We start from the raw sequence: 13,141 nt of genomic DNA, 5'->3' as shown, positions 1-13,141 counted from the left end.
AGGTTTGACTCTGTGCTCGGACTTAGTGCAACCCTTTCGATTCATGATCCAGTTTCATTGCGCAAATTACTTACAAATTAAACGCAAACTTATACCATAGATTTAAGTAACATTTAAGTTATAGATTAGTTAGATGACATGAAGTGAATTCTTAATGATTAAGAATGGGCGGAGTGAGCGTAGCGACTTTAGTACAACCTCATTGGCTGATACTTTGTCGACGCGAAATCTGACGCAGGGAGTGTGTATCGGATGATTGGCAGTAAGCGGGCCTTTAAACACGAATGTGAAATTCTTAATGATTAAACCTACTACTTAATGGTTGCCTATCTGCAATCTCATTGGCTGAAAATGTAGGTTGTATTCTAACCGTTGTTATTCTATTTTCCATGTTGATCGCTGGAGCTAGATTAAAATAGATTCGTACAACTGAAATGTTCGTTATGGCAAAATTCCTCGCTGCCCCTTTTACAGCTCCACGGCCTCTGCCTCTTGGGTGGGCTGAAACCACTGCAGCCACATCTTTTTCCTGTTCAGGGGTGCGTGGGGTGGAGTCTTCCTGGACAATTTGGGCCGTAGGCATGCCTCATTGGCTATTTAAAATGGAGATGTACCTCGTCTGAAAGTCAAATCAGTGATGATTTTGTTTAAAATCATACCATTTAGTTAGGCAGCCAACCAGTGCGTGACGAGTTTAAGCAGAACGTGGTTGCAGTAACAACGCGACGGCGGCGAGGCGACAGCGAGGCATAACCCGACTGATATCCTTTATCATTTGTTAATCGTGTCATAACGGGACTATAACGAAGCGACAGCGTGACATATCGTGGCATCCGGCTGAAACTCCAAATGGTGGCTGTCAGCAACGGGGCACAACGGCGTGGCCAAAACGTAACACTATGCCTGGGGCATACAAAGGAGATCGTCGATCTCACGGAAAACATTCGGTTCTGTCCTTTTAGATGTCGATTGCGTTCGTTTGTTTCCGTTCTTTTGGCGTCTTGTTAATTTCTGAAGCGTCTGGCGGGAAAGTTTCATCCAATGTCAGAGCTGGTCCACTTGTTACGTCCATGTGTTTCAGGGTCAATGTTTTGTAAGAAACGGCATGATTGGGTGTCAGGTTTACCTTACTGCGTGTTTATTTTTTTTCCTGGAGGTTAGACACCACTAAATAAATTTCCTATTCTATAGTGGATTGACCATTTTGCATGCAATAAAACACTGGTTCCTAGTGTTTTACGACCCCTCAATGGGTAGACAGCTTCACCTTTGTACTAAAAAATAAAAAGTTTCTACTAAGAAAAATAAAATTGGTTGAACGTATTTGGTAGAGTGACAATATCCGGTGTACAAAGACAAACAATGCGGTGAAAATGTCAACAAATGTTAAAAGTAACTGTATATCAAGTAGATCAAGCATGTTCAGCCTGTTGTTTGAAAACACAAACCATTCGGCTTTAACACCTATAAATAAGGAAGACATTCAATGTTCTGAGATGGTATAACCATTAATTCACGGTCGTGTGTTGATTAAAAGAAATAAAGTCTGTAAAAATGAGTAGGCACTTCCGAATTGTCGTTGAATTACCCCATGAGCATTCATTGGTCGGTAGCCCTTATGTGCTGTAAGCAGGGGGAAGATACCGCGATTCATGGATGTGCAAAATCGCGGCCGAGCACCGAGTTCATACTGCATGAACGCACGAAAATAACAATCAATCCTTAAATACATGTACGAACATACACAAAAAAACATATGTGGATACACAAAGAAATACATGTACGACCCAACAAAGAAATACATGTATGGACGTATAAAGAAGAACATGTACGGACGTACAAAGAAAATTTTAAGAAATAGATGAACGGACGTATAAAGAAATACATGTACGGACACACAAAGAAATACATGTACGGACATACAAAGAAATACATGTACGGACACACAAAGAAATACATGTACGGACATACAAAGAAATACATGTACGGACACACAAAGAAATACATGTACGGACATACAAAGAAATACATGTACGGACACAGAGAAAAATACATGTGCGGACACACAAAGAAATATATGAACGGATACACAAAGAAATACATGTACGGACGTATAAAGAAATACATGTACGGACACACAAAGAAATACATGTACGGACGTATAAAGAAATACATGTACGGACACACAGAGATATACATGTACGGACATACAAAGAAAAATATGTACGGACATACAAAGAAATACATGTACGGACATACAAAGAAATACATGTACGGACATACAAAGAAATACATGTACGGACATACAAAGAAATACATGTACGGACACACAAAGAAATACATGTACGGACACACAAAGAAATACATGTACAGACACATAAGAAATACATGTACGGACGTATAAAGAAATACATGTACAGACACACAAAGAAATACATGTACAGACACATAAGAAATACATGTACGGACACACAAAGAAATACATGTACAGACACATAAGAAATACATGTACGGACACACAAAGAAATACATGTACAGACACATAAGAAATACATGTACGGACACACAAAGAAATACATGTACAGACACATAAGAAATACATGTACGGACACACAAAGAAATACATGTACAGACACATAAGAAATACATGTACGGACGTATAAAGAAATACATGTACAGACACACAAAGAAATACATGTACAGACACATAAGAAATACATGTACGGACACACAAAGAAATACATGTACGGACGTATAAAGAAATACATGTACAGACACACAAAGAAATACATGTACAGACACATAAGAAATACATGTACGGACGTATAAAGAAATACATGTACAGACACACAAAGAAATACATGTACAGACACATAAGAAATACATGTACAGACACACAAAGAAATACATGTACGGACGTATAAAGAAATACATGTACAGACACACAAAGAAATACATGTACAGACACATAAGAAATACATGTACGGACACACAAAGAAATACATGTACAGACACATAAGAAATACATGTACGGACACACAAAGAAATACATGTACGGACGTATAAAGAAATACATGTACGGACACAGAGAAAAATACATGTGCGGACACACAAAGAAATAAATGAACGGATACACAAAGAAATACATGTACGGACGTATAAAGAAATACATGTCCGGACACACAGAGAAATATATGTACCTACACACAAAAAATACATGTACGTTCGTATAAAGAAGAACATATACAGACATACAAAGCAATACATGAACGGACACACAAAGAAATACATGTACGGACATACAAAGAAATACATGTACGGACACACAGAGAAATACATGTACGGACACACAGAGCAATTCATGTACGGACACAGAGAGAAATACATGTACGGACACACAGAGAAATACATGTGCAGACAAACAAAGAAATACATGGAAGGAACGAAAAAGAAATACATGTACGGACGGACAAAGTAATACATGCACGGACGTTCAAAGAAATACATGCACGGACGTTCAAAGAAATACATGTACGGACGTATAAAGAAGAACATATACACACATACAAAGAAATACATGAACGGACACACAAAGAAATACATGTACGGACACACAGAGAAATACATGTACGGACACACAGAGAAATACATGTACGGACACATAAGAAATACATGTACGGACACACAAAGAAATACATGTACGGACACACAGAGAAATACATGTACGGACACACAGAGAAATACATGTACGGACACATAAGCAATACATGAACGGACACACAAAGAAATACATGAACGGACACACAGAGAAATACATGTACGGACACACAGAGAAATACATGTACGGACACACAGAGAAATACATGTACGGACACACAAAGAAATACATGTACGGACACACAAAGAAATACATGTACGGACACATAAGAAATACATGTACGGACACACAAAGAAATACATGTACGGACACATAAGAAATACATGTACGGACATACAAAGAAATACATGTACGGACGTATAAAGAAATACATGTACGGACACACAGAGATATACAGGTGCGGACACACAGAGAAATACATGGGCGGACACACAGAGAAAAATATGTACGGACACACAAAGAAATACATGTGCGGACATACAAAGAAATACAGTTGCGGACACACACAGAAATATATGTACCGGCACACAAAGAAATATATGTACGGACACACAAAGAAATACATGTCCGGACACACAGAGAAATATATGTACCTACACACAAAAAATACATGTACGTTCGTATAAAGAAGAACATATACAGACATACAAAGCAATACATGAACGGACACACAGAGAAATACATGTACGGACATACAAAGAAATACATGTACGGACACACAGAGAAATACATGTACGGACACACAGAGAAATTCATGTACGGACACAGAGAGAAATACATGTACGGACACACAGAGAAATACATGTGCAGACAAACAAAGAAATACATGGAAGGAACGAAAAAGAAATACATGTACGGACGGACAAAGTAATACATGTACGGACGTATAAAGAAGAACATATACACACATACAAAGAAATACATGAACGGACACACAAAGAAATACATGTACGGACACACAGAGAAATACATGTGCGGACACACAGAGAAAAATATGTACGGACGTACAAAGAAATACATGTTCGGACGTACAAAGAAATATCTGTACGGACACACAAAGAAATACATGTAAGGAACGAAAAAGAAATACATGTACGGACGTACAAAGAAATACATGTACAGACACACAAAGAAATACATGTAAGGAACCACAAAGAAATACGGTAATACAAAGAAGATCATGTACGGACAAAGGTACGGGCACACAAAGAAATTCATGTACGGACCCATGAAATAATACTTATACGGACGTACAGAGAAATACATGTACCGACATACAAAGAAAAACATGTATAGACACGCAAAGAAATACATGTGCGGACGTGCAAAGAAATAATTGTACGGACACACCATGTACGGATATACAAGGAAATACATCTATGGACATACAAGAAAATACATGTACGGACACACTATGTACGGATACACAGAGAAATACATGTACGGACACACCATGAACGGATACACAAGGAAATACATGTACGGACACACCATGTACGGATACACAAGGAAATACATGTACGGACACACCATGAACGGATACACAAGGAATACATCTATGGACATACAAGGAAATACATGTACGGACACACCATGAACGGATACACAAGGAAATACATCTATGGACATACAAGGAAATACATGTACGGACACACCATGTACGGATACACAAGGAAATACATGTACGGACACACCATGTACGGATACACAAGGAAATACATGTACGGACACACCATGAACGGATACACAAGGAAATACATGTACGGACACACCATGAACGGATACACAAGGAAATACATGTACGGACACACCATGAACGGATACACAAGGAAATACATGTACGGACACACCATGTACGGATACACAAGGAAATACATGTACGGACACACCATGAACGGATACACAAGGAAATACATGTACGGACACACCATGAACGGATACACAAGGAAATACATCTATGGACATACAAGAAAATACATGTACGGACACACCATGAACGGATACACAAGGAAATTTATGTATGGACGTACCGCGAAATACATGTACGAAGAACACAAAGAAATACATCTACGGACATACACAGAAATACATGAACGGACGTACAAAGACATACATGAACGGACGTACAAAGACATACAGGAACGAACGTACAGAGAAATACTTGTACGGAGAACAAAGAAATACATGTATGGACGTACAGAGAAATACATATACGGACACACAAATAAATTCATGTACGGACATACAAAAAATACTTGTACGGAGAACACAATGAAATACATTAACGGACGCACAAAGAATTACATGTACGGAGAACACAAAGAAATACATGTACGGAGAACACAGAAATAAATGTATGGATGTACAGAGAAATACATATACGGACACACGAAGAAGTACATGTACGGACATACAAAGAAATACATGTACGGACACACGAATAAATACATGTGCGGGCATTCAAAGAAATACATTTATACAGACGCACAAAGAAATATATGTACGGAGAACACTGAAATTCATGTATGGACGTTCAGAGAAATACATCTACGGAAACACAAAACAATACATGTACGGACATACAAAGAAATACATGTACGCACATACAAAGAAATACATGTACGGACGTACACAAATACATGTACGGATGTACAAAGAAATACATGTACAAACAAACAGACTGCCATACAAATTAATACATATACGGACACAATGCACTTCAAATATACACGATTAACATTGAAGAACGACTCTAGAAGAACGTTTAAATATTTTGTTAATGTGCTAGAACATAGAGTTTATCATTCAGGACACTGCGTGTTGAGATATAGAACAACGATAAGAATTAAGGGCCGGAAGGGGTCGTAGGATCCTGAAAAAAGGCATAGCACATTGATTCTATGTTTTGAGTCAGGTTTTTAGTTCAAACCCTACCAGTAACGTATTAAAAAGGGAAATAACTGTTGAGATCACCCCGATCATATTCTCTTTGAGACAGTGCGCAGAAGCAACCAACTGCTAAGACAGAGCCTCACAAATTACGAAATATTTAATTTCTCATGAATTAAGATATACGTATACACTTTTTTAATATTAATTCAGCTTTATTATTTCAGTACTTAACACTCATAAAAAATGTTGGTTCTCTTCAAAAAGCCGGTTCCATGCAGAACTCTGCATGGTTGCCAAGGAAAACGAAAGTGAATGGCATCTTTCATATTCCAAGCCATGGTGTGACTAGTTTCCACTGTATGGCTGTAGTCAATATTCTACTCTAAATAAATTCACAGAAATGTGCCTTCGGTGACCCTCTACCAAGTCATGCTGTTTCGTCAGAAAAATGGCAACAAAGGGCGCGACTTCATTGTATATAATCAAAACTCTTTATTTCGAAGTCGTTTGGACCTCGAGCGTTACTTCGAGATAATGAACATTCGATATAACCGAAATACGAACAGCGAATAACTCAACTCAAAACATTCGAAAACAGTTCGACATAACCAGGCCATCGAGACAACAAAGTTCGACAAAGCGAGTTTTCACTGTATGACTATTTCGAAAAAAAAACACAACGTTTAAAGTCTTTTTATCATACACCGCTGACATGGTTATACAAGAAAACAATAGAAATATTCCTTGTTTGAACCTTTACGAAATTTCTCCAAGTGATGTCTTCAAAACTATGGCTGACAGGGGACAGGGTTAGTTTTATTTAGAGTTGCATAAGGGAAATATCAGCCCCAAATAATTACTTTCAAAACTGTAAAGCTTAGATCTAAGTTCTTTGGCATATCGCATTGGGTAGTGGCTTCCAACCAACTTTGTTTAAATCATTCTCCTAGGGTAAGTGCTGGCCCTGTCCTGGTGGTCACTTATTTATAAGAATATTATTTAAGACTGTTTTCTTCAATAACAGTAGTTCCCTGAGCTGAGATGTTTAGTATACAATTGTAAAATAATCCTTTACCGACTATAATCAAACCATCGCATTTCCATAGCATCTATCACTTCCCGTAGTAACCTTCAACATCCATAGCAACCACAAACTTCCTTGAGAGCAATATTTTCCGAAGAAACCGATGACTTCATTAGCAGCAGCTTGCTTTATAAACAACTATGTCTTCCGTTAACAACCATGGACACCCTTAGCAGCCATCAACTTTCTTAGCAACCACAAACGTTTCTAACTAACCATTGACTACCTCGACAATGACTTGTTTTTCATTTCAACCACTGAACTGCTTAGCAACCATCTAACTCAATAGCAACTACTTAATTCCTTAGCAACCGCTTTTGCCTTAGCAACCAATGACTTCTTTTGTAACCAATGACTTACTTAGTATTTATTTGCTACCCCAGTGCGCAATATAGGGCTATATTCACCTTTTGTTTTATATAATTATACATTTACATTTTGTATGTATTTCATTTCTATAGAATTAGGAAAACCCAGAACCTACCAGCCAGACGAAGGTTTTTAAATAAACACATAATGAATTTGGTATGGCCAAAAATTAAAGAAGTGCCAATTTAAAGTCACAATTCTTCTATATTTAGATCTTAAACTGGTTTAAACCAAACATATCAGACAAACACTACGTGCATGACTCGGAGTTCACACTATATAAGCACTTCACATTTGTACACTTCTTTTAGAACAGAAAGTTGTTTCAGACGTCACTAAAATGCTTCGTCTAGCTGTATTTTGTGCGATTGCTATTACTTGCGGTTTGGTATGATTTATATATTGCTGTTGCTAAAGTTTTGGTATCCTTTTATTACCGTTGCTTATGTTTTGAAATGCATTTTTATTGCTGAAGCTTACGTCCAAATATAGATAAAGCTGTAAAATTTGAGCCCAGCTGTATTTCATAGCTACAGCTGTATTTAAAAGAACAGGGCCACTTGGTACACCATACAAAACATTGTCTATTACCAGGCGGCAACCATTATGCCCCCTAAACCGACGCATGCGCCCCATGGCTCACACGCAACCCTAGAGCCTGGAGAGCACGAGACCTACAAGTTTGCATATGAACCACGCACTGTAAGTATGTGTTTTCTTGACGTTTTATATGTAAGCTTAATGCATCCCATGTACTAGAATGTGATTTTGGGCGCCTGGTGACCTCATTTTGCATTTGTTTTCTCCTGAACAACAAATGATGGTCGAGGTGCATTTTTTCCCATTTATGCATAACACATGATGTTCGTGGTATATTTTTTTTCTCTTATGAACAGTACATGATGGTTGGGTGGATTTTCTATTATGAACAGCACATGATGGTCGTGGTGCATTGTTTCTCTTATGAACAGCACGTGATGGTCGGGTGCATTTTCTATTATGAACAGCACATGATGATCGTGGTGCATTGTTTCTCTTATAAACAGCACATGATTGTCGTGGTGCATTGTTTCTCTTATGAACAGCAAGTGGGTGCATTTTCTATTATGAACAGCACATGATGGTCGTGGTGCATTGTTTCTCTTATGAACAGCACGTGATGGTCGGGTGCATTTTCTATTATGAACAGCACATGATGGTCGTGGTGCATTTTTTCTCTTATGAACAGCACATGACGGTCGTGGTGCATTTCTTTCTCCTAAACATCGCATGATGATCCTGATGTTTTTTTTCTCTCCTAAACAGCACTTGATGGTCGTGGCGTCCGGACACAACTGCTATATACTCACCCTGTCTGATGCCGAGCAAACCTCAGTCCACACTGACTCCGGCCTTCGGGCTATTGAGGTAAAACATGTATTGTACGCTCAGAGCCGATTTGCAGAACTTTTCTCAACTTAACAAGGTTATAAACGTCATCGATGTTGACATTCAAATCTTAATTGTTCTGGAACTAATAAGGACACATTTGTGCTCTGATGTATTTCTAACCAAGTTTGAGACACCTGTTTCCATCGTGCATGTGTTATCATTGTATATACAAAACGTTACAACTAAAGTTCACTTCTAAAGTTTACAACTAGCCTGTTAAAGCTGCACTCTCACAGATTGAACGTTTTGACAACTTTTTTTCTCTATTTTGTCTTGGAACGAGCCGACTTTTGTGAAAATGCATGGAAACCAGTTATATAAGACTGCTGACAAAAAATTAGATCGCAGGTTTTTATATTTAAGTTCAAAAACTAATGTTTTATGCATTTTTCTTAAACCGTAAGTAAGACAGAAAACATTATTTTTCGAACGGAAATATGAAATTCTGCGATCTGATCTTTTGTCAGCAATCTTTTATCACAAGTTTGCAGACATTCACGCAAAAATTTGCTCTTTCCAAGACAAATCTTAACGAAGCTTTGAACATTCGCCCCACAGTATTTTATTGTTCTCAATATTATATTGTTTATTGTGTTGTTGTTTTTGCATTTTTAATATGCCATTTGTAATATTTTGTTCTTTCTACGAAACCGACATTCTTACATTGAGTGTGACATACCATCCAGATTTTAATAACGACCTGGACTTCCTTCAAAGAGAGAAAAAACTCTTAATTGTAAAGGGGCTGTACTCCGTATGATGAAATAGCGAAAACAAAGAAAATTGTGGGAAACTGACAAAAACTTGGTATCGACGTGTACAATGCACTGAAACTTACTAACTGAAGTACCACATAGTTTACAATTAATTTATTTTTCGCAGTTTTTTCGTATTTTTCCATTAAAAAGATTACTAGGTATGTCTACCTAGTAGAATTCAGTCCTTATGCGTGATTGGCTAGTCGATGTTATCACGTGATATTACCAAGTTAGGTATATAGCTTAAATATTTCAACTGTTTAAAGTAAGCCTTCGTAGCACAGTGGATACAACACTGGACTGCAATTTCGGCAACACCTGTTCGAACCCGGTCTCAGACTCGATTTTTGTTTTACATTTTGGTATTTGTTTTGCAATTATGTAAATGTATGTATGAGATTGGTTACTGAGATCCGTAACTTTTTGGTGCCAATCTGGTGTACAGTCCCTTTAATACAATGAAACATAATGCAACACGTGCTCTAAGAATTTTATGCTTTTAAGGTGAGCCATCAATCATTGATTTAAAAAAAATGCTACTGGTAAAGTTTCATTTAAAGGTTATGAAATAATAAGTTGGAATATTTTTAAATTTTTCACGGAGAAGAATAAAGTTATCATAGAACAAAAACACATTAATATAATTGCTTTACAATCATAGTAAACCTCTTTTTATTACCTCCCTTTAGTTAATATTATCATATTAGTAGCGTTATGAGAATGTTTTTAAAAATCTAATCAATGTAAAAATAATATAAAGGTTAATAAATATAAAATAAACATAGAAATAAGCTCGATGTTAATAATCTAAAATGCATTTACACATATGTGCACTCTAATGATGGATGGCCTACCTGATAATAATAAAAAAATAATACAATATTTCGATATTTCAGCTGAAATCCCTCGGCTTGATCAGCACTGGGACCCAGACAATGACCACCAAGGACAATCTAGACGCCCATGTTGTCCATGTTTGCGGCGCTCACATCACGAACTACTTTACGGTCGCTTAATTAGACAACAGAAATAAAGTGTAAAATGCCTCTGCTCCTTCTTTCGTCAATCGCATAGTTTGCGACAGTCATACCAAACCAAACCATATGGTTGCTTAAATATAGTGTTGAAATAAAGTATAATAGACATAATGAAGGCCCTTCTTTAAACTACCCATTAGAGACTTGCTGGACGATCGTATTACTAGTCTGCGGCGCTCACAGGACGAACATTAAAACGGTCGCTTAATAACATTACTTAAAATAAAGTGTTAAATCCTCGCCCCCCCTCCCCCCCCCCCCCCCCGCCACCCGCATAGTTGTGACATTTGTACACGTATATTATCAAAAAATGTTAAATGCATCGGCTCGTTCTTTAGCCTTTCCGCATTTTTAAGCGTTTCTCACATCCTATATTACTACGTGGACGCTGAAACACTTTGAATAAAAACGTAAGGTTTCAGTTAAGTGTAAATTAAGTACGTTAGACCTTCTTTCGTCACCCGCAATTTGTCATGTCCCAGACCTATTGCAGTTGACCATAATCCGTATAATGACCAATGTTACTCAACGCTTATAAAGGTTCGTATGTAAATGGAAACTCATGTACGTTCATGTTTACGATCTTAAATGTTAATTTAAAAATATGAAAATTTAAACTCTTTACATTATATAAATCTATAAAGCAACAATCATTAGGATTATGAAGTCCTTATATCGCCCACGTTATTCATGGACATTTCATGAAAATTAATGATAAGATGACGGTACAGACGGTACAGACGTCAAAAAAGTCAATAATTCTGATCAAGTTCGAGAAAGCTTATAAAATGTTCATTTTTTCATCCGGCAAACTGACTTTATTTGGCAGGCAATCCGCAACAAATAGCAAAAAATACCTCTCGCTTTTCTTCTTCTAGTATTTGATCGTGTGACATAGAGATTGCTATTTCTTCTTTATCTAATAAAACAAGGTACACTCTGTGATCTGCGCTATTGTCAACTTATTGGACAATGTCCGAACCATTGAAACGACACTTGCGCTTATACATGTATATATAAATTGTAAATGATTATTATGTTTATTTTTTAAAATAATAATCTTTAAAATGAAACTTCAATGGATATATAACAAGTGCGAAATGTGTTAGCATTATTCGCTTAATGCGAAATCTTCGTTCTGTTGTGTTCTATTCTTTAAGGGACATACAACAAATAAACATTTTCTTTTCTTCTTACGGCTGCGAAAACCTCAGTCACATTTTCAATGGACATTGAGTTGTAACAAACTAAAATTGGATTTTTAAAAAAAAACAAAAACACTTTTTAAAATTGTTAATAAGATGTCGGATAACAACATCTCATTTTGTCTCACACAGACTCAATATCGTGAGCACGAAAACTTTTTTTATATAAACAGTATCTTAAAAGTATAAAAGGTAAACTTATATGTCAAATCTTCAATCCATGCTAGATTTTGATAGGTAACACCTAAATACAATTTTTTTGTTAACGTTTTTTTTTCTTCAAAATAGTGAAAAGTTTTACCCAATTTTAATAGCATCTACAAGACAGACAAGTTTGTCAACACGCGTCTTGATTTTACAGTATGTTAAAAACACCATATTATTATTTCTACTGACTGTCCATTTTTGAACAATGACTGTCCATTATTAAAGTATTGGACATTATATACTTCAAATAGTGGACAGTTAGTAGAAATAAAGTACAAAACGCAGTTTCACCAGAGAATAAATGAATTTAGTAGGTCGTTCGCCTGTAAGATCAAGGATTTATTGTATTCTAATCGTGTTCAGCAGAGTAAGTGCAACTATAACCACTTAAGAATCTGTCCTTAAATTATCAGTCATGTTCAGGCATTTGTTCTAGATAAGAATCTCTGTACTTAACTAGCCGACAATCTTGTCACAACTTTAACTGAATATAGACATAA

The 13,141-nt window shown here is 36.7% G+C and overlaps 1 protein-coding gene across 1 annotated transcript; it reads left to right on the top strand.

The window, feature by feature from the left end:
* Positions 1-8,254: 8,254 nt before the first annotated feature.
* Positions 8,255-11,238, top strand: LOC128212914 (uncharacterized). The gene is made up of 4 exons (XM_052918306.1): positions 8,255-8,391; positions 8,598-8,705; positions 9,309-9,410; positions 11,089-11,238. Exons 1-4 carry the CDS (start codon positions 8,344-8,346, stop codon positions 11,206-11,208), a joined length of 378 nt encoding a protein of 125 aa, XP_052774266.1. The 5' UTR covers positions 8,255-8,343; the 3' UTR covers positions 11,209-11,238.
* Positions 11,239-13,141: the final 1,903 nt, after the last annotated feature.

This window comes from Mya arenaria, chromosome 13 (genome assembly GCF_026914265.1).
Source record: "Mya arenaria isolate MELC-2E11 chromosome 13, ASM2691426v1".
Classification (NCBI taxonomy): Eukaryota; Metazoa; Mollusca; class Bivalvia; order Myida; family Myidae; genus Mya; species Mya arenaria.
This window is presented reverse-complemented; position numbering and strand designations above follow the sequence as displayed.

What these genes read in the sequence shown, in the direction of transcription:
- LOC128212914 (XM_052918306.1), top strand. Translation starts at nt 8,344, where the DNA reads ATGCTTCGTCTAGCTGTATTTTGTGCGATTGCTATTACTTGCGGTTTG. An exon ending in TTGCTATTACTTGCGGTTTG is followed by an intron (nt 8,392 to 8,597) that starts GTATGATTTATA and finishes GTCTATTACCAG; the next exon opens with GCGGCAACCATTATGCCCCC. An exon ending in CCGGCCTTCGGGCTATTGAG is followed by an intron (nt 9,411 to 11,088) that starts GTAAAACATGTA and finishes TCGATATTTCAG; the next exon opens with CTGAAATCCCTCGGCTTGAT.